Source organism: Gracilinanus agilis, chromosome 2 (assembly GCF_016433145.1).
Source record: "Gracilinanus agilis isolate LMUSP501 chromosome 2, AgileGrace, whole genome shotgun sequence".
NCBI lineage: Eukaryota > Metazoa > Chordata > Mammalia > Didelphimorphia > Didelphidae > Gracilinanus > Gracilinanus agilis.
This window is the reverse complement of record NC_058131.1, coordinates 159043924-159065518: the sequence shown is the minus strand read 5'-3', so window position 1 is coordinate 159065518 and position 21595 is coordinate 159043924. Positions and strand designations below refer to the sequence as shown.

The 21595-nt window shown below is 45.5% G+C and overlaps 1 protein-coding gene across 1 annotated transcript in view; it reads right to left on the bottom strand.

Moving 5' to 3' along the window:
- PEBP4 (phosphatidylethanolamine binding protein 4) overlaps positions 1-21595 on the bottom strand; it is a 301778-nt gene that overhangs the window by 10136 nt on the left and 270047 nt on the right. The window contains 2 exon segments of the mRNA XM_044663477.1: positions 6646-6765; positions 11317-11362. Of these exon segments, the coding sequence (XP_044519412.1) occupies positions 6646-6765; positions 11317-11362 (166 nt within the window).

Genomic DNA, 21595 nt, shown 5'->3' with positions numbered 1-21595 from the left:
TGATAGTTGCACTGGGGTGGTAGCTCTCATATATTTATTATATTCTAATTTGGATTCTATTTATCATTATTTTTTTTATTATAATTCCTACCAGACTGTAAGCTCCTTGAGGGCAGAGACTGTCATATTTACCATGGTGCCTCCTCCGACATTTAGCACAGGTGCTTATTAAGTACTCGTCAGAGGGAGGAATGAATGAATGAATGAATGAACGAATGAACGAATGAATGAATGAACGAATGAATGACATCAATGCTGGAAGGGAACTTAGAGGTCATGCAGTTCAGTCTCATCCTTTTGCAGAGGAGGAAACTAAGGTCTCCCATGTGGTGACTGACTGTTTCATTTTACTTCCTGTAAACAATTCTGGCAAGAGATTTGATTGTGGGGGTTGGAAGGTTTCAGTGAGTTTTGGTTATTATCTATAGGGTTTTTTAAAAGTTATTTCTTAATAACTACTTTGATTAACTAAGAGTTGGCTGGTCCAGAGGATTCTGGGAACTTGACGAGGCTTTCCCCCCTGGCTCCTCTAAGGTGTCCATCTGAGAATCGCCCTGGAAAGGCCCCAGCTGGGGTGCTGCCAAGCCCCCAGTTTTACCAGCTCGGCCAGGTGGGTGGTGCCTGTCCAAGGCAAGAGAGATGCCTTGCACAAGTGTTTGGGGATGACTCAGGGGAGGTGCTGGGGCCTAGGGGGAGTGGGCCGTTGGTACAGATTCCCAGAGACTCCTCAAAGAAGCCTGGGTTTGCATTTAAAAGGTTGGGGAAAGCAGCAGGAGGGTGATAATCAGAAGCTTTTTTCAATTGGGGGGAGGTTTCTCTCCCTCCAAGACCTTGGCCTGCGTTTAAAAAAAAAATCCCCCTCTAAGTGTAGCATTTTGGGAGATAATCTGCATTTTAAGAAAATTAAATGTGTGTGTGTGTTTTTTTAAAAAAGGCTTTGCAAAAAGAATATCTTGTCAGACACCATGCCCCGAAATTTATTTTTGAAAATACGACGGGTCACCTTACTCCCAGTGACCCTTGTCTTATTCACCTATCATACCCTGCAGGCCTTCAACACAGCCATCCAGTTACACCTCAGAGCCTGACAAGTCTCAGCCCATCCTTCCTGTCTGAGTGTCCTGCGATGGAGAGAGCACCACACAGACCAGATCCAGGGAAGGAGGGTTGGACCTCAGAGGCGTCCTAGAAATGATCTGCTCCGACATTTTTTTCATTCGTGAGGAAACACTGGTCCAGAGGCCAAGTGGCCAGGTCACCCAAGGCAGAGTGGGAGTCTGAAACCACGTACCTTGGGTTGGGGTTCTTCTCCCTTCATCATAAACACAAGAGACCCCTTCCCTGCCCATCTCTGTTTTGCAGTTTTCCCTCATGGGACTTCCCCACTAGCTGAAGGGGCTGATTCTCTGAGCTCTCTTAATCCTGGATTTTACTCAGGGAGAGAAGAGCTTTGGGGCAGGGAATTCTCACCCTTGGGAAGCCTCATTTGCTCATTGTGGGGAGAAGGGTTGGGGAAGGGAGGAGGAGAATGGATTTCTTGTCCATGGAAGGGTTCTGTAGAAGTGATTCTGGGCTAGGCACAATTTCTCTGGGAAATGGTTTCCTTAGCAGTCAAGAGGGTGCCATGATACCTTTTCAGCTTATCTTAGGGGTTTGTTGTGAGGATCAGATGGAATGTTTATTGTTAAAACCCTTTAAGAGGTCCCAGATGTGAGCCGTGGCTATTAGTGGGGGGCTGTTACTTGGGTACCCCCAATCTCTTTGCCCCCAGAGTCAGGGAGCATGAGGATGGCCATGAGGGAAACTCTCAGTTGTGGGGATGGTTCTCCCCAGAGGTGGTTGCTTCTTCAGCTCCTAAAAGAGTTGCAGAATCTCAGAGTTGGCTGAGGAAGTGCATGGGGGCTGTGTATGTTTATATAGATGTGTGGGTGTGAGAATGTGTATGAGTCTATGAATGAGAAAGAGTGTGAGTGTGTGTGCATGTTTGCGAATGTGAACACAGCTCTAGACACTATAGGGGGAGAAAAAGGAGAGAGGAGATGACCCTGATCGCCATCTTTAAGAAGTTTCTAAATAAAGGGTGGCAGCTGACCAGTGCCCAAACAAAAATTCTCAAGAGTACAAATCCTGGAGTCAGGAAAGCTCACACAGAGGGGAAGGGAATAAGCTTTTATAGCACCTACTATGTGCCAGGCACTGTGCTAAGTGCTTCTACAAGTATTATTTTTTAATTTGAGTATCACAATATAACCCTACAAGGTAGATGCTGTTATTATTCCCCTTTTATAGCTGGAGAAACTGAGGCAAGTGGCGATTAAATAACTTGCCCAGGGTCACACAGTTAGTAAGTGTCTGAGGCCAATTCAAACTCAGATCTAGCAGTCTAACTCTACTCCTCAAACTGCATCACCTACTTTCCTAAAAACTCTGGAAGAAACTCTGGAAGCCTTAGCCTAGAGCCTCCTTTCCTGGGAAAGAGTCTCAAAACTGCAAATCCTAGAAGCCTGGGGATAGGGCGGGGCAGGGAGAATGGTTCCTGAGTGTGGAAACATCATCCATGTGCTGGGTAATGGGGGAAGAGTTTGATCTAATGGATGCACTTAAAACTTCCCCTTCTGGGGAGCCTTCATCATTTAGTGCCTCCATGCAACCCCTATACTGGCTTTTGGGGAAAGTAGCTTAGAGACTTCCTTAGTGAATGAGGCTCTGGGTCAAGCCTTAAAATTTTTTTTAAAAATCCTTTCTTCTGAGAATTGATACTAAGTATCTATTCTAAGGCAGAAGCCTTAGGGGCCAAGTGACTTGCCCAGGGTCACATAGCTAGGAAGTGTCTGAGGCCAGATTTGAGCCCAGAAACCCTGGCTTTCTATCCATTAAGCTACCTAGCTGCCCAAGGATCAAGTCTTCTAACAGAATATCTACTGAGTGATAGGTGTGTGTGTGTGTGTGTGTGTGTGTGTACATGGGTTTTCAGGAAATCCTTATGTACTTTAAGCTTTAATGACTTAGGCTGTTTCTATCATACTTGAAATCTTTATATAGCATTTTAAAGCACATTTTATTACAGTTTAGAATAACTCATCACAAAATTACTCCCAATGTGTTCCTTTAGATCCCTGGACAAACAAGAAATGCTTCCTGTAGATAAGAAGATAAGCTCTTTCCTATGGCTGACAGAAATGAAGTCCCTATCAGTGTGCCTTTAAATTTTACTTACAGGTTGCTCCTTTCATAGCTACCACTGAATGTGGCTTAAAAGTTTGGAGGTAGGGGCAGTTGGGTAGCTCAGTGGATTGAGAGCCAGGCCTAGAGACAGGAGGTCCTAGGTTCAAATCTGGTCTCAGACACTTCCCAGCTGTGTGACCCTGGGCAAGTCACTTGACCCCCATTGCCTAGCCCTTACCACTCTTCTGCCTTGGAGCCAATACACAGTATTGGGGTTTAAAAAATAAAAAGTTTGGAGGTTGAAATTCTGCATCTGGGCTTTAGGGATATTCTAGAAGCATCCTTAGAAATAGCACACTTGGTCTAAGTGGATAGAGAGTAGGCTGGCATGACTGGATGAAGAGAGGGGTTTGGAGTAGTGCCTTGAAGCCATTGGCTCATCTTCCAAGGAGTTTGGTTTGATGGATCCAACATAACCCAAGCCCGGTCCCATCCAGGACCAGTACCAAGTCAAGTCCAAAGGAAGCCAACTGATGCATGACCAACCAAGTGTCAGAGCAGAAGCTCAGATTTTTAGTGGGTGGGAATTATGGTTTGTCAAAGAGGTTGTGTAGAGGTATTGAGATTGGGATTAGGGTGGGAAAGCAAAGGAGCCTGCAAATGAGCTCTGGGCCTGAAATTATGTCAGCCCCTTTCTCTCTTCTCTTTCCTCTAGTCTACCCATAATCCAGAAAGGCAGCTCCTTTGTGATTTAGTGAGGCAGAGGGTTAAGTTTGGAGGGTCAGAGTGAGGTGGAGGAAAGGAGCCAGGAGTTTCCCCTTCTTTCTCCATCAGGCTGTTTTAATTCAACAGATCTCTGGTCTGGCACCACTTGTCTTTTTCAATACTTTTCTGAATGCCTTCCCTCTCCCTCCTCAGACTTTTCTAGAAGTCCCCAATGGAAAGGAAGGTTTGGGACATCACATTTATGAGGGACCAATGGAGTGCTGCTTGCATAGGATTGGGAATGTGGGGGGAGACCTAGGCAGAGGGAAAGGTTTTGAGAGAAAGTAAAGTATGTTGGAAATGGGACAGCAGAATGGAATTTGTACAACCAGAGTAGACTGGATTCAAACCTGCCTTCCGGGCCCTTAATGGGGTCTTAGCACCCAAGTGGCGAAGCCAATTTTTGTGCCTAGACATGTCTGGGATTGGTTGGGCCATGGCTCCTGTGGGCTTGCCAGACCTTAGAGACAAGGGCAGCTGGGGCTGAGAGGGCCACATGTCCCCCAATTTGTTTCTAACTAACTCCACTCTTCAGGCTGGAGATGGTTCGATTTTGAGGCCACTGATTTTGGATAGTAAATATACTCTGCTGAAAAGACACTCACACCCCATCCCCATAGATCTTTTTTCATTCCTTCTTAGTTCCCAGAACCCCTACTTGCAATGTGGGAAACACACAGGCTAATTTATAGCATTGTTTATTAGGGATTCCCCCTGAAAAGGGGGCTGAGCTCATTCTGAGCTCCAGGTGGTCCTGGGCATAAAGGCACGTGCCCTTTCACCCCTTCCTGGATTCTTGCAATCAGACTAGGGTAGGCCCTCATGACCTCTCACCTGTTATTTTTAACAGGCTCCTAACTTGGTCTGGTGCCTCTAGGCTTTCTCCTCTCCAATCTTCTTTTATCTTCTGTTACCAGGCTAATCTAGAATTAATCTGTCTGTCACTTCCCTGCACAGTAATCTACAGACACTGCCCTTACTGACCCTCTATCAAGTCCAAGGTCTCTGTCTTTCCAAGTTGTCTGTAATCTGGTTATTTCTCCTGTAAGTTTATTTCCCAAGCTTTGCCAGAACAAGTTCTCTGCTCTGGTGAGATCAGCCTCTTTCTCACCCTGCCTTCTCCCCACACCCCTACACAATGTGCTCATTCCCAAGTCCCAAAGGTGCATAATGTGTGGCATGGCAACCTGTACCCCTACCCCCCCCCCCCCCATTTACAGCTTGGAAGGGTGTTAAGGGCACCTGGCTGGCTCAACAGTGAACAAGTTAAGAATAGCAGACAACAGTTCTCCACAGGGCTAAAGTTTGCAGATTTGCCTAGTCTCAACTGATCCTCACAGCCTTGCAAATGAAGTAGGTGCTTTTATTGTCCCCATTTCACGGATGAGGAAACTGAGGCTTAGAAAAGTTAAGCAACCTGCCCCAGATCACACAGCTATTAAGAATCTAAGGCAGAATTCTAATCCAATCTAATCTAATGACTCATGAGCCCCACCCACTGATTGGAGGTTAATCTTCTAGAATCCATGCCTTCCTTCTCTAAAGGACATAGGCCTCATTTTTTTGAGTTTCATCTTTTTTTCTTTTTCTTAGAATCCATACAAGTATTAATTCCAAGGCAGAAGAGTGGTAAGGAGTAGGCAACTGGGGTTAAGTGACTTGCCCAGAGTCACACAGCTAGAAAGTATCTGAGGCCAACATTTGAACTCAGGACTTTCTGTCTCCAAGACCTAACTCTCAATCCACTGAGCCACCTAGCTGCCCCCCCCCCCCCCCGCCCCATCTTTCTTTTAGCTGGAGTCTGGAAAGACGAAGGAAGTCTCTGGGGGCTGGGGCTAGAAGGTTGCTGTGAGAATACCTCATTTGCTCCTCAGAGAGTGAATATGAGCCAGGATTATTCATTGGGTGAGAGGAAAACCAGCTTCATCTCCCCAACCACCCTCCTGTTAACCTGTGGGGGATATGGGACTTCTCTACTCTGCTTTGATTGACATCTCTGCTCTCTGGCTTACCTTCTGCTATATCCCTTCCCTCCTACCCTCTCATCTTGACAGGCTGTTGAAATATTCTTCTTCTTTTTCTCCCCATTTCCTGGAATGGAAATCTAAGCCCCAGGGAGGAGAAGGGGGTTCACTCAGGGTTACAGATTGTGTCAGGTGGCTGCTGGGACCTAGGGATTCTATTCTTTTCCTGCCAGGGACAGCAGGGCACTAAGGGATATCAGCTCTCAGGCCAACTGGGTGTGCAGTTAAGAAGGATTTGGAGGTGAGAGAGGGGGCTTAGGCAGGGCTCAAGCTGCCTTTGCCTTGAGGTGTTGGGTAAGAGACAGAATCTGAATAGATCAGTCAGTGATCAGTGAGGCTGGCAGGCAGGCATTCCCAAGGTCTCTGGCCCAGATCAGACCCCCAATTACTACATGCATTTATCAGCTGGGGTGCTTGCTGGAGGGCTGCTGCCTGTATGCATCACTGTATTGCTCACCATCTCCCTCAGGGTTTTCATCCAAAGCTATACTCTCATTCTCATTTTCTGGTTTTTGCTCTTTTGGGGACATGATGCCATCCTGTGAATGACATCCTGTTTAACTTGGCCTTTGAGCTTCCCTAAAGAAGGGATAGTCTTTGCTTGCCTAGAACTTCAGAGGTATGGGGCTGACGCCTTCATTACTACAATGGGTCTATTCTACTGAGTCATGGATCAGGTGGGAAGTCTTACCTCTTCTAGCGTTTTCCTTGGAGGTCAGGGTGACAGGTTTTCCTTTATCTGACTCCTCAAACAGGATGAACTGATATCGATGGAAGCCAGTCTCTGGTGGGGGGGTAGGACCATGGTAGCCTAAGGGCAGAGAAAGGACATGGAGTGAATACCTCTCTAGCCCAATCCAAGGCAGAGACCCCTGAGACTTTCCCAGGTACCCTCTGACTATTCCATTTAGAAGAGAAATCTTCTAGGGGGCCAGGCCTCCTTAATGTTCCTTCTTCTCCACCTCCAGTCCCTTATATGGGTCCTCTTCTTATAGCCAATAGATTCTCATATCCAGTATCATCTTCATCATCATTGGTTCTCAGGGGTCATCCTAGTCCACACCCCTCCTTATTTTATAGAGGAAGAAACTGAGGTCCAGAGAAGTTACTGTATGACTTGCCCAAGATCCCACAATAAGTGTCAGGGTTGGGATTCAAAGTCTTCTGACTCCAGGGCCTAAAGTCTTTCCTCTAGATCAATATTTATTCATTCACCAAATAATTAGTAAGCCCCTGTATACAGAACCTTTTGATAGATTTGGGGGAGATGCAAAGCTGAGATTATAAGAAGACACAGTCTCTGCCCTCATGGGCCTTACAGTTGAATAAGACTAATAATAATAGCTGACATTTATATATTTACTTCAAGGTTTGGCAAGTGCCTTAACATACATTAACTCATTTGATATTCACAAGAGCCCTGTGTTAATATTATCCCTATTGTGCAGAGGGGACAATGGAAAGACATACAGGTTAAGTGACTTGTCAAGGGTCACACAGCTGGAAATATTTGTGGAAAGATTCAGGACTTTTTTTTTAAACCCTTACCTTCCATCTTAGAATCAATATTGTGTATTGATTCCAAGGCAGAAGAGTGGTAAGGGCTGGGCAATGGGAGTCAAGTGACTTGTCCAGGGTCACACAGCTGGAAAGTTTCTGAGGTCAGATTTGAACCCAGGACCTCCCATCTCTAGGCCTGACTCTCAATCCACTGAGCCATCCAGCTGCCCCCAAGGACTTATTTTTTTGAAGGACAGATAGGGTTAAGTGACCTGCTCAGGATCACAGAGCTAGAAAGCATCAGAGTCTGGATTTGAACTTGGATCTTCCTGACTCCAGGCTCAGTGCTCTAACCATTGTGCTACCCAACTGCCCCAGATTTAGGATTTAAACAGAGGTTCTTCTGATTTATGGTACCGTATGTTATAGGGATTGGTGGGGCAGAGAGGGAAGTTGGGTGGTGGGGAATGGTGATAAATCATGAAGGTCTGGGGTCAGGAAAGCCTTCATCATAGAAGAGATAGCATTTGAGTATTTCATAGAAGGACTTTTTAAGGATCGGTAGGGTTTAAATGGGAGTGTTTTTGGGTACATTCCAGGCACAGGGAACATCCTGAATTCCAGCATCAGGACCAAGAAGTTTCTTTTCATCTTTGATGATCTGGTGAAGGTGAGTGAGAATCAGAATCTCTCTAAGGGAGGGAGATGAGAGGTCCCAGTTTTGTTGCCGTGCTCTATGATAATCTTTCTGCTCAGGAAGAAGCTCATTTTTTTTTACATTTCTGTATATGTTTAGCAGGGTTTCCCCCTCCTCTTTCTTTCTTTCCTTTTTCAACATTTGCTTATGAACTAAGTTCCCAGGGGAGCCAGTTTCTTGGATGGGCCCAAGGATCTGGAAGTGGTTATGGGGGTGGGCTGGATTCAATTCAAAGGCTTGTTCATGGAAGCTCTCCCAGTGGGAGTGGTGGTCTGGGTAGTGGCAGGGGAGTCTATTGGGGACCTTTCAAAGGAGAGAGAGCAAATGCTGGGCCTTTTCCCTTCTTCCTTCTGAGGAGTTAGGTTTGGTGGGGTAGAAGGGTCTCTCCATACCCCACCCCACATCTCCCTCCAATTTGTAAGGACTTTAGTCTTGGCTGATTTTTGTAGATCTTATCAGATCCTTCTTCCCCTCTCTTCTTTCTGCAAGAGAGAATTAGGCAAAAGCCAAGAAATCTCCCTGATCTCCTCTTTCAGAAAGAGAAACTGAGGCCTAGAGTAGGCATTTACATTCCTTTGGTGTTTTTTTTTTTTTTTTTTTTTTGCCAGAAAATTCTGGAAAAGAACTTGGGGGAAGAGTTTAAGAGAGAAAAAGGGATAGTCAGGGAGGGAATCTGAGGAAAAGACCTGGACTTCTTACCACCTTCATTTCACTTCCCTCACTAAATCAGTTCACAAATCAAAGAGAAGCTTCTTGTGTAGGGAGGAGGGTTAGAAATTATTCTTCTGGGAGCCTCAGGGCCAGTGGCTAAGAGGACTAGTTCCTGTCTATTGACATTCTTCTTTAGGATTTCTCAATGCAAGGCAGTTAAAGAGTATGTGTGTGAAAAATATGCTAGGCTTGGAGTAAGGAAGACCCAGATTCATAACCTGCTATGTATACTCTGAACAAGTTCCTTATTCTTTCTTTTTTTTTTTAATGAAAAAGTTTTTAGTATTATTTTCAGTTCTAAGTTCTCTCTCTCTCTCTCTCTCTCTCTCTCTCTCTCTCTCTGTCTCTCTTTGTCTCTGTCTCTCTCCCTCTTTCTCCCCTCCCCATCCTTCCCCCATCCATCAAGAAGGTAAGAAATACACCTTATCCTCTTTTGACCTTCAGTTTCCTCATCTGTAAAATGGAGATAATAACAGCATCTATCTTATAGTGCTGTAAGGATCAAATGAGGTATTGAATATAAGGCCCTTTGTAATTAAAGCACTTATATAAATGCTAGCTATTATTATTATTAATGTTGTTATTTCAGTTTCATCTTTGTTAAATGGAATTCAGATAATCATAATAATAGCTAGCATTTATGTAGCAAAGTGCTTTAAATACCTGATTTTCATTTGATTCTTGGAGCAATCCTATGAAGTGGGTGCCATTATTATTCCCATTTTATAAATGGTGAAAATGAGGTTCAGAGAGGTGACTTGCCCAGAGTCACATAACCAGTAGCAAGATTTGAACTCAAGGTTTCTGATTCCAGCCTGGTGTTGTATCTACTGTACCACCTAGCTGCCTCTACCATGCTACCTACAGTCTATACATAGATATAAGGTATGGAAGAAAAGGGTCTTGCTTTTTTGTTTTTTTGTTTTAGGGTTACTATTGGCATTATTATTATATTATTATCATTGTTATTTTGGTGAACTTCAGAGAGGTCAGTCGGTCTTTAAACATTTATTAAGCACTTACTATGTACCAGGCACTGGGGATACAAAGACAGTCCTTGCCCTCTAGGAGCTCACAGTCTTAACAGAGTGTTTGTGTGTGTCTGTCAGTGTTGGGGGGAAGGTGAAAGTCTGCGGAGAGTTTCTAAGTGGGAGTGATTTTAAGTCGGTTTTTGTCCTGTGAACATTCACGTGTAAGGGCTTCTCAGTGTTTGTAGTTGTGGGTGATGGAGTGTGTCTGTGTAAGCTGGCCTCTGTGTGTGCTGTGGTGAGTACAAGTGGGAGTATTACTGTATTTCCAATAGTGAACATTGAAGTGTGTCTATCTCCAAGTTGGTAGGCACACGTGTGTGTGTGTGTGTGTGCGTGCGTGCATGTGTGTTTCAGTACATGTCTATAAGTTAATGTCCAAGTATGGAGGCATGGTGAATTTTAGCATGTGTCTTTAGGAATAGTTATGTCATGGGAAGTGACATTGGGAACTTGGACCCAAGAACTGGGAGAAAAAGGAACAAGAGCCTCTCTTTTCCATTGTTCTCCTCCAGGACTTTTCCCTCCCCATTTCCCCTGCCCCCAATTCTCCAGCCCCCCATTCCAGGGCTCTCTAGCAGAATTTTCCCTAGTGGTGAAGGTGGGGAGCCCTTGCCCCAACTCGTCCATTTCATGCCCCCATGGATCCTGGGTACCTTCTGGTTTAGTTCCCTGGAGAGACGAGGCTGGGAAATCTGTACCCACCTGGCATTACTGTCAGTGCCAAGGGGACATTCAGACTGAGCTGATGTGAAGGAATTAGAGAGGAGGGGGAAGCAGATTTTAGGGGTACTGGGTAGGATTGTGGGTAGAAAAAGAAATAGGTAAGGAGCAAGGTCAAGGAGTGAAAGAGGTGACAGTAGGATGCAGATCCTCAATGGTGCACTTGTCTTTGTCTTCCTACTAGATAGTAAACTTCTTGAGGGCAGGGACAGTTTTATGTTGGAAAGAATAGTTTTACATCTCTATAGTATTTTTCAGTTTTGAAGCTCTTGTGTCACAATAGCTCCATGAGGTAAATAGTATAACTATCAATATCCTCATTTTACATATGAGGATATTGAGTAGACAACTTTCCCCTGTTCAAATAGCATTTCTTAACTAGAATCTTGCACATAGCAGGGGTTCAATGCATATTTATAAATGAATGAAAGATTACCCTCCCCTCCATCCTGGGGGTTCTCAGAGCCATACCCCAGCACCCCAAAGCAGCTGGGTATCATAGGATCATCTGGAAGCCATCTAACCCAACCTCCTCATCTTACAAATGAAGAAACAAAATTGTGGATCTGAGAAAGGATTGCTTCCTTCTCTGTACTCGACTCCCCAGTGCCTACTACAATGCCTTGCATGTAATGTAGCAGGTACTCAATGGATTCTTAGCGTTTGAAAACTTGAGATGGAGAGCCTGGAGTGGCTTACTTACTGGTCAGTTCATTGCCATTTATCTTCCCAGTCTTGAGGTCAGTGCCCTGAAACAACAGAAACATAGGTGGGTTACATGGAGAAGGGAGCAGGAAACCCTAGACTGGCACCCTTTTCCTTTGAAAGCCTGCCATTGTTGTGTCCATTACTTGGGAAATGGATGAACACGTTGTGGTATATGGTTGTAATGGAATACTATTATGCCATAAGAAATGATAAAGAAAAACCTGGAAAGACTTATATAAACTGATACAAAGTGAAGTGAGCAGAACCAGGAGAACACTATATACAGTAACAGAAATATTATGCAATGATCAGCTGTGAAGGACTAAACCATTATCAGCAAAGCAAGGTTCCAAGATAACCACAAGGGTCTCATGATGAAAATGTTATCCACAGTCAAAGAAGGAACTATTGGAATCTGATTGCAGACCAAAGCATGCCATCTTTCCCTCTATTTCCTTTAAGAAATTTTTATTGTATGTGTGATATGTTCTATCATGATGAGCAATATGGAAATATATATTGCATGAAAATATGGGTATTATCTCTAATAGACTATCAACTGGGGAAGGGGGAGAGGGAGAGAGAAAATCTGAATTTAAAATGTCAGGAAACAATTGTTAAAAAAGTGTTTCTACATGTAACTGGAAAAAAAAAGAAATTAAAAAGAAAAGAAAGCTTGTCCTTGGTCAGGAGGTGGAGGTGGGGCAGGTGACATGAAAGGCTGCATCCACTTGCAGGACCCAAACTGGACTCTGGGATATGCTTAAGGAGAATGCGGAATCTACCTCTGAGTCTTTTAAATGAGGTAGCAAATACCCCATCTCCCCAAGTACTGCTTTATCTTGGCAAGAGGGGCTTTTGTAGCTCGGTGAAACTATGAGCTGTGCGAAGCTGTGTGAAGACCAAAGATGGAAAAGTTGTATTGGAGAGTTCTGGCAAAGACTAGTGGAAGTAACAGAATTCCAGTTGAAGTATTTAAAATCTTAAAAGATGATGCTGTTAAAATTCCGCACTCAGTATGCCAGCAAATTTGAAAAATTCAACAGTGGCCACAGGATTGGAAAAGGTCCGTTGACATCCCAATCCTAAAGAAGGGCAATACCAAAGAATGTTTGAATGACAGAACGATTGCACTCATTTCACATGCCTGCAAGCTCATGCTTAAGATTCTGCAAGGGGATCGTAGAGGAAGAGATGGATAGTTTGTGTCATGGAAGCAATGACCATGAGCTTGGATAGACTTTTCCGGAGATAGTGGAGGACCAAAGGGCTTGGTGTGCGATGGTCCATGGAGTCAAGAAGAGTCTGATGTGGCTGAATGACTGAACAACAAGGGCTGCCTCTGTGCCTCAGAGAATGGTTCAAGGGGGCAGGTCTGCTTGGAAGCAGGGCAGGGGGAGGCTATCTGATCCCTGGAAGACCTCAAGGAGTCCAAGGATCCATTTCCTGTCTCAGCCTCTCCAAATCTAAGAAACTGCAGAGAACTGGAAGTGTATTGTAATAGAAAGGGCGTTGGATTTGGAGTGGTAGACCTGGATTCAGATACCTCTTTCTAATTCTAATAATCTCAGCCAAGTCACTTTTAACTCTCTAGGTCTCCGATTTTAATCAATGAGCTGGCCTCCAGGGCTCTTCTAGCTCAGGACCTCTAGTTCTAAAATGGGTTATCCAGTGGCCCAGATTTTAGACTCTGAGAGGAATGGAGATTTTTACGTTGTGATGGAATGAAGTGGTTCTATGGAAGGACAGGAAAATGTTCCCCAATCTTCTCCTCTGAGAGAACTCAAAGGACTTGACCAGTTGTTGTCTAAATTGCAGATAGTGAAAGGGAAAGAGGAGGGTGGAATGTGGGCCAGAGTAGTCTTCTTTTAGGGTGCTGACTCAGCTCATGACCCCCAAGCAAGCCCTGTGGCCTCCTCTGGGCTTGCTAGGGTGAAGTCCCTCCCTTCCTTCCTTCCCTTCCCCACCCCTCAGCTTGTGGGATAATGAAGAGAAGGGGGTGCGGTGTTAATTATTGTTTGTTTGGGGTTGGGAGATGCTCAGATGAAAGGATTAGAGCTAGGGCACTAGGCTCACTGGTGCCAACACCCTGGGCTATGCCAGGGGATCCCTGTGGCCCCCGAGTATAGGTTTTTATAGTGTTAATCGTGATCATTAAGGGCAAATCATAACTGGTTCACTTAGCACCTAACTGTGCCCTGGCCACCAACTCCATCTATCTGTTCTCTTCCTGGTGTGAGGGAGGCCGGAGGAGAGGCCAGCAGGGAGGCAGGAACTTCTCTGTGACCTCTCTGGGAAGACTTACAAAAGGGCTAGCTCCCTTGGGTGTGAATTCCAAATCTGAAGGCCAGCGAAGACCTCTGACGTCTCAGTTGATGGTGACATTTATAAAGTTATTAAGGTTTACAGCATACTTCACGTGTGTTATTTCTTTGATCCTCCTAACCAACTAGAAGGTTGATTCTACTGCTGTGCTAGGATCACTTTACAGAGGAGGAACCTGAGGCTCAGGGGAATTGTCCATGGTCACTTAGCTAGTAAGTGTCAGAGACGAGATTAGAACTCAGGTCTCTCGTGAGCCTCTGCAAAGTTTTCTATTACCCTCCAGAGTTAATTTTTGGGGGGTTTAATTTTATTTTTATTATCATGCAAAACACACTTCTGTATGGGTCACTGTAAGAGCATACTCATACATAACCCAAACCCCAAAGTAAAACCCTAAGTACACTGATGTGAAAGAGAGCACCCTTTGATCCGCATCCATCCCACTCCAGCGGTTCTTTCTCTGGAGGTGGATAGGATTCCCCGTCATAAATCCTTCAGTATTGGCCCAGATCATTGCTTTGCTGAGAGCAGCCAACTTTTCACAATTGATCATCATACAATATTATTGTTACCTTCAGGGTTAAGTTTGGGTCAATAGCCCATCCTCTGGTTTCCCTTGGGAGTTTTTTTTTTTTTTAATCTGGGGCAGTGTTCTTCATTAAAAAAAATAAACAACAACAAAAAAAATCACTTAATTTCTGTCTTGGTATCAGTTTTAAGGCAGAAGAGTAGTAAGGGCTAGGCAATGGGGTTAAGTGACTTGCCTAGGGTCACACAGCTGGGAAATGTCTGAGGCCAGTTTTGAAACCAGATCCTCTGGACTCCAAGCCTGACACAATCCATGGAGCCACCTAGCTGCTCGATGTCCTTTATTTCTAAAGGTAAACTTTGAACTTTTCTGGAGTTGGTCCTCTGCCCTCTTCAGGACTTAGGTGCTGATTGGGACATGAGGGTAAAGCTGAGGGTAGGCGTCTACAAGGAGAATATGGTAGCTTCCTTCTTTTTCCTAACCCTGAATAGACAGACCCCCTTGGTACATTCATCCTGTCGTTTCCTAGTCTTCTTTGTGCAGGTGGAAAATCTGCCACACCTGAGCAACATTCCCAGCATCCTTTTCTCTCTCTCTCTCTCTCTTTTTTTTTTAAACCCTTGTACTTCGGTGTATTGTCTCATAGGTGGAAGAGTGGTAAGGGTGGGCAATGGGGGTCAAGTGACTTGCCCAGGGTCACACAGCTGGGAAGTGGCTGAGGCCGGGTTTGAACCTAGGACCTCCTGTCTCTAGGCCTGACTCTCACTCCACTGAGCTACCCAGCTGCCCCCCCAGCATCCTTTTAAGCACGTCCTCATTTGATGTACAGAGGCTTGGAGATAAATTTGGCTTGGACCCACCCTGCAGGGCTCTTTTTGGGCTTTGCTTTGAAGGGTGTCAGGTGTGGGTCTCTGGCTCTGTGCTCTGCTCACTTGGCTGAAGGAATCCCTTTCCCTCTCATTTTTGTTATTATTAAATCCTTTAATTTAGAATATCAGCGGTATTCACTCCATTTTTGTCTCACATCTTGCTCCTCCTTTCCCATTGTGGAATAGCCCCTACCTACTTCTGTTTCCACACTGGGGACAAAACCCGGCTGGATTGGAGTAGAGGCCAGCGGGCTCATTCTCACCAATAACTGTTAGCTTGACCAATGGGGCTCACATCCGGGTGCGAGTCCTTCCCTGCCCATCTCTACTGCCCTGAGGTCTACAGGACTTGCTTATAAGCACCGTGTCCCGTATCCTCGCTCCAGCCCCCAACACCTCCCTGTGCCCTGGACTGTTTTTGCTTCTTCAGGACCTCTCACAGTGCCTCGTCTAGAGCAGACACAGAGTGTTTGTTGAAGAGCAGTGACTTTGGCACCCTCCCTCCCTGGATTAGCCATACCGGGGTTTTGAACCCAGGTCCTCAGATTCCAGAGCCAGCCCTTCTCCAGCTCCCCAGCCAGTGATCCCTTTAAACCAAACAATAGCGGCCTAAGATCTCTGTTTCATTCCCCTCTCCAAAAACTCCCAGCCCCACCCAGAGATAAGACCTTGGCTGTGTCCACTGAGGGGGCGGTGACTGAGGAGAGGGTGAGGAGGTGGGAGGTCTGGGCTGGAAAGTTTGATTTTCTCCCATTAATTTGGGAGGGAACTCGCTCTCCCTCTGGGAAGTTTTCTCTCACCAACTGGAGCTTCCTAGGCAGAGAACTGACCTCTTCCATTCCCTCTGCTGAGTAAGACCGTATGGCCTTCTGCCCTGGACCCTGGGTCTAAGCTGGCTGAGTCAGCTTCTCAGCAACTGGGAGCAGAGAGCCTGGAAAGGGGCTAAAAATACTCGGGAGGAAGGAGCGTAGCTGGGGGTCCTAGGGCAGAGCCGGGGCTGGGTCATCTCAGCCTCTTCCTCTGTAACGTGAGGGCTTTGGACAAACATTCTTTAAAGCCCCCGGATGCTGTGGCCCCCTGGGAGGAACAAAGGACGAGGCCTCCTCAAAGCCCTGCTGCATCGTCTGGCTCCCACTTGTTGGGTCCTGGCACAGTGGAGACCCTGGGAAACGTGGCTGCGCCAGAAGGGAGGGCTCTAGGGTATGGGGAGGGTGTTGGTTCTTTTATATTAAAACAGTAACACGGGACAGAGAGCTGGCTCAGTGGATAGAGAGCCAGACTTGGAGATGGGAAGTCCTGGGTTCAAATGAGGCCTCAGACATTTCTTAACTGTGTGACCCTGGGCAAGTCACTTACCCCCCCATTGTTTATCCCTTACTTTTCTTCTGCCTTAGAACCAATACTCAGTAGTGATCCTTAAACAAAAGGTAAGGATTTTTAATAAAAAACAAAACAAACGAAAAACCTCAGTAACACAGGTAGGGGCAGAAGGACCCAGTTTCAAATACTGCTTCAGACACTTATTGGGCGTGTGATTCTAACCAAGTCACTTGGCCAATTTATGCCTCACTTTCCTCACTTATAAAAAGAGAAGGGTGGAATGGACAGCCTTTTGGGGCCCCTTCTGCCTCTAATCCTATGATGCCATGATCTCCTCAATGACCCGCATCTGGACTCTCTGCTAGAAATACAAAGATGTCTTTGCCCACGATGAGTTTACCGTCTACTACAGGAAATACGGATAATTAGGTAAATCTATAAAACTCAGAAACAGAAGAGACGGAGGGCAGAGCTGTGGAGTGGCCAAGGCTTTAGACAGTCCCTTTAGAGTAGACCCAGCCTGTGGCTTCCTATGGGATGTGTCTGGAGGGGCCAGGGAGAGGGTGAGGGGGAGTCTCTCCTCCATGGCTTGAAATTCTATTATCGGTTCATTTCTTCTGGACTTTTGGACCAGTTCACAGCTCGCTGCCTGGAAGGGCTCTGGGAATAAGCTGTAGTAAAGGAAACTGCTAATGGGGGAGGGAAGCAGAGCAAGGAGGAACGGTAGGGCTCCAGAGACTAAGCCTCCTGAATTCACATTTGCCTTGGGGTAGTGAAGTTCTCTCTGATACCTGTAAAGGCTCCCACATCATCTAGGTTTGGCCTCTGAGAGCCAAACAAACTTGATAGTCATTTATATATTAAAAACTTAAGAGGGGCAGCTGGGTAGCTCAGTGGATTGAGAGCCAGGCCTAGAGACAGGAGGTCCTAGGTTCAAATCTGGCCTCAGCCACTTCCCAGCTGTGTGACCCTGGGCAAGTCACTTGACCCCCATTGCCTACCCTTACCAATCTTCCACCTATAAGTCAATACACAGAAGTTAAGGGTTTAAAATTAAAAATAAAAATAAAAAAAAAACTTAAGATGCAAGGCCTTGTGAACCATATTCTTGATAATGATGATAATAGAAAGTGCGCTGGATTAAGGGTCAAGAAACTTGGGTTCTAATACCAGTTCTGCGATGACTTAGACGTGTGACACTAAGTAAGTCATTTGGCCTTAGGTTCCCCCTCTGTGAAATGGGGAGAGTATACCTGCACTGCTTAAGTCACAGCATTGATGAGAAGCTCAAGAGAGGTAATGGAGGGGTGGAAAAGCTTTTAAAATGGTAGAGCACTTCACACATGTACATTTTCATTAGTGAGATGGTGAGGTCAGAAGACACAATTTTGGGGCAGCTAGGTGGCTCAGGGATTAGAGAGCCAGGCCTGGAGTCAAATCTGGCCTCAGACATTTTCTAGCAGTGTGACCCTGGGCAAGTCACTTAACCCCCATTGCTTAGCCTTTACTACTCTTCTGCCTTGGAACACATACTTAGTATTGCTTATAAGACAGAAGGTAAAAAGGACATATAGCTCTTAAGAAATGGGGCATATTTGGGCTTTTAATTTACCACTTTTTTTTCCTATCTTGTGTAGAAGGAACTTCAAAAGGATCAGTTTTGCAACCCAGCTTAACATTGATGCCCTCAAGGAGAAAAGAAGGGTTTTCATGCCCTGAGGATCATGGCATGAGTGACTTTGGGACCCCAGCCCAGTGCAAGGACTCATTCCATAGACATGCTGAATCTGGACAGGAACTTGGTAAAACAAATGCCATGTAGGAACCGAGCTAAGTTTGGTGCCTACTCCCCCAGAGACTGAAGTGGTATAGTAGTGGAGAACATGTATCAGAGGTTTCAGAAGATATATCTGTCTATTTTTTCTTTCTAGATTTTTAAAGCAAATATAATTAAAAAACCCCCACCTTACCTTTTGTTTTGGAATCAATACTATGTTTTGGTTCCAAGGCAGAAGAGTGGTAAGGGCTAGACAATGGGGGTTAAGTGACTTGCCCAGGATCATATAGCTGGGAAGTGTCTGAGGTTACATTTGAACCCAGGAATTCCTGTCTCTAGGACTGACCCTCTATCCACTGACCACCTCATTGCCTTCTGAAGTAAATATCATTTTGTAAAAGCAACTCAGTATTAAGTGGCTAAATAGCACGAAGGGCTAGTCACTAGCCCCTAAGAAATGGGGGAAGCCCTCAGTGAGGGGTTCAAGCTGATGAGATTAGAGAAAGAGATACCTCATTCCTTTATGGAACCCTAGAATCCTGAGGAGAGATAGAACAGGTTAGAACATGCATGATCTACATCCTTCACAGAGCTGCCAAATGAACCCTCTTAAGGGAATAACCAGACCACATCATTCTCCTCCCCCCAGACCGTCAGTGGCTCCCTATTATTTCCAGGATAAAATGCGAGCTCCTCAGCCTGGCAGCAGATGACCTCTAACATCTAGCTCCAACCTACCTTTCTGTTCCCTTTTCCCATTACTCCCCTCCCCAAGTTCTCTGTTCGGGCCCAATCTCACTATTAGCTGTCCTCAGGACTCGACATTGCATCCTTCTCCTCTGTGCCTTTGCACGAGCCAACCCCACACCTGCCATGTACTCCCTCCTCTCTGCACCCTTACTTTGTGGGAAGCCCCACTTGGGCCCCTTGTTCTGGTTCTAAGTCCTCTTGGGCTCCTTGCTCGGCTGGGTCATGGATGTCATTAAACTGTTGGAGACAGCGGATGGATGGATGGACAGATGGGCATTATTCTTATCCTGCTCTGTGTTTCCTTGGGGGAATGGCTGGAGAGCTCATTTGTCCTTGACCTCTGGGGCAGACGGGGAGGAGGGCTGGGGGCGCCCAAGGCCCCTCTCATTAGTCCCCTCTCCAGGGTCCTCGGTTGGCCTGAGAAGGCCCCGGAACAAGGGGTCTGGCTCAGCTGCTGGCCCCAGCAGCGATGGAAGGCAGTTTCCTCATTCCACTTCAATTACCCACAGCCAACTACCCGCCCACCTTTTCGTTTGCTGCGGCCTCAGGTGCCCGACGCTCGCTGACCTCTCTGGAGCAAGGGGTCAGCCGCACATTTCCTCCGGCGCAGAAGAGATGATTTAATCTTTTCACCCACCTCTTCCCATTGGGTCGGGAGGAATCAATCACTTTCCCTTTCCTGGCTCCAAAACTCGGGCCCTCCGCGTCGAAAGGTGCCCTTTTGGCTGGAAGATGGGGGCAGCGTGGAAATGGAGAGTCCTCGCCACTCAGAAAGTGAGGGGAAGAAAGGGAAGAAGAGACACCCAGCCAGAGGGAGAGGGAGAGGGAAATGGGGGCAAGGGCGGGCGGCTGAAACCTCTCCCGCTGCCCGGTCTCTAGACTTCAGAGAGGTGTCCGGAGCCAGAGACACAAAGAAACAGAGACAGAGAAAAGTGAGAGCGCGAGAGATCGGAACAGAAGGAAAGAGTCCGAGAAAGAGATTCAGCGAGAGATAGTGGGATGTAGACCACGATAGAAAGAGTGAGACGGAGAGAATCCCTCTGAAACACACACACACACACAGAGCTAAGGACGGAGAGAGACAAGAGGAGAGAACGATGAGGTGGTGGTAGGGAGAGAAGAAGCCACCCAAAGATGGAAAAGTACGAAAAAAGCCAGATGGTAACCTGAACCTAGAGTTCCCTCTTCCTGCCTTTGGTCACTGAGCCTCAGACAGGAGATTCATCTTTCTCTTTGACAAGCTGCCGAGTGTTTGGGGCTACAGAAAGAGTCGCTGCGGGGGGACGCGCTGTTTTATTGGGGTTCTGTTTCTGCGTCGGACTGAGAAAGAGAGACCAAAGAGCACTGGACAGGGTCTTCAGGGGCAGTCTCCAGCTGACTGGGGAGGATGAGCTCCAAGGAAAAGGCTGCAAATGAAAGCCCTTTAGATATTTTACCATACTGGATGCTTTAAAAAAGCCCAGGGAAGTAGGCAGTACAAGTATTATATCTGGACTCTCTATTTTACAGAAAAGGAAACTGAGGCTTAAGAGTTTAAATGTCTATTTTCCTCCTTGATTATATGTGTTTTCAGGAAAGCCTTTTATTTGATGGGAGGAGGTGAGGAGTTGTAAGGAAGAGGGAGAGAATAGTAATAGTGATGCCAAAAAATATCAATGAAACATTAAAAAAAAAAAAAAAAAAACGGGGATGGGGGGAGGCAGCTGGGTAGCTCAGTGGTTTGAGAGCCAGGCCTAGAGACGGGAGGTCCTAGGTTCAGATCTGGCCTCAGACACTTCCCAGCTGTGTGACCCTGGACAAGTCACTTTGCCCCCATTGCCTAGCTCTTACCATTCTTCTGCTTTAGAACCAATACATAGTATTGATTCTAAGATGGAAGGTAAGAATTAAAAAAAAAATACAAAGGAGAGAAGATTTCAGAAAAGGACACAAATGGTCATTTTCATTCTATCACCTTAAAGTTTAGATATTTTAAAAAGCGAGATGTAATATATACACATATGTATATATGATATATATACATACATATGTATATGTGTGTACATACATACCCTTATCTTCTGTCTTCCAATTAATACTGTGTATTGGTTCCAATGCAGAAGAACAGTAAGAGCTAGGCAATGGGGTTGTGAGTTGCCTAGGATGTTTCTGAGACTAGATTTGAACCCAGCTCCTCCCTTCTCTAGTCCTGGCTCTCAATCTATGGAGCCACCTAAATGCCCCCCTGTAATATATTTGTGGTCTCATATTATTAGCTTTTTCCTAGCCTCATTTGAACATGAATATATTATTTTTAATGATTGTCTAGTGTGTAATAAAAAAATTCAAGACATAAAAAAAAACTTCATAAAAGTTGGAAGAAGGAGATGAAGGAGAAGAGAGGGAACTAAATGACTATTCATTTAAATTGCTGAAAACTCACTGAAACCCAACTGGTAAACTTACCCTAGGCTACTGTACAATACATACTATAACAGCAATCTTATAACAATAAATAATTTTGAAAAACTTTCAAACTTTGATCAACAAAATTATTAGCCATGATTTCAGGTGAATGATAAACAAGAATGCAGCCTACCTTATGAAAGAATAATGATTTACTAATATACAGAAATAAGAAATACATTTTTGCATGTGCCCAATGTGGGAATGTTTATACTATTCTTATATGATACAGTTCTATAATCCTACCTTCCCTTCCCTT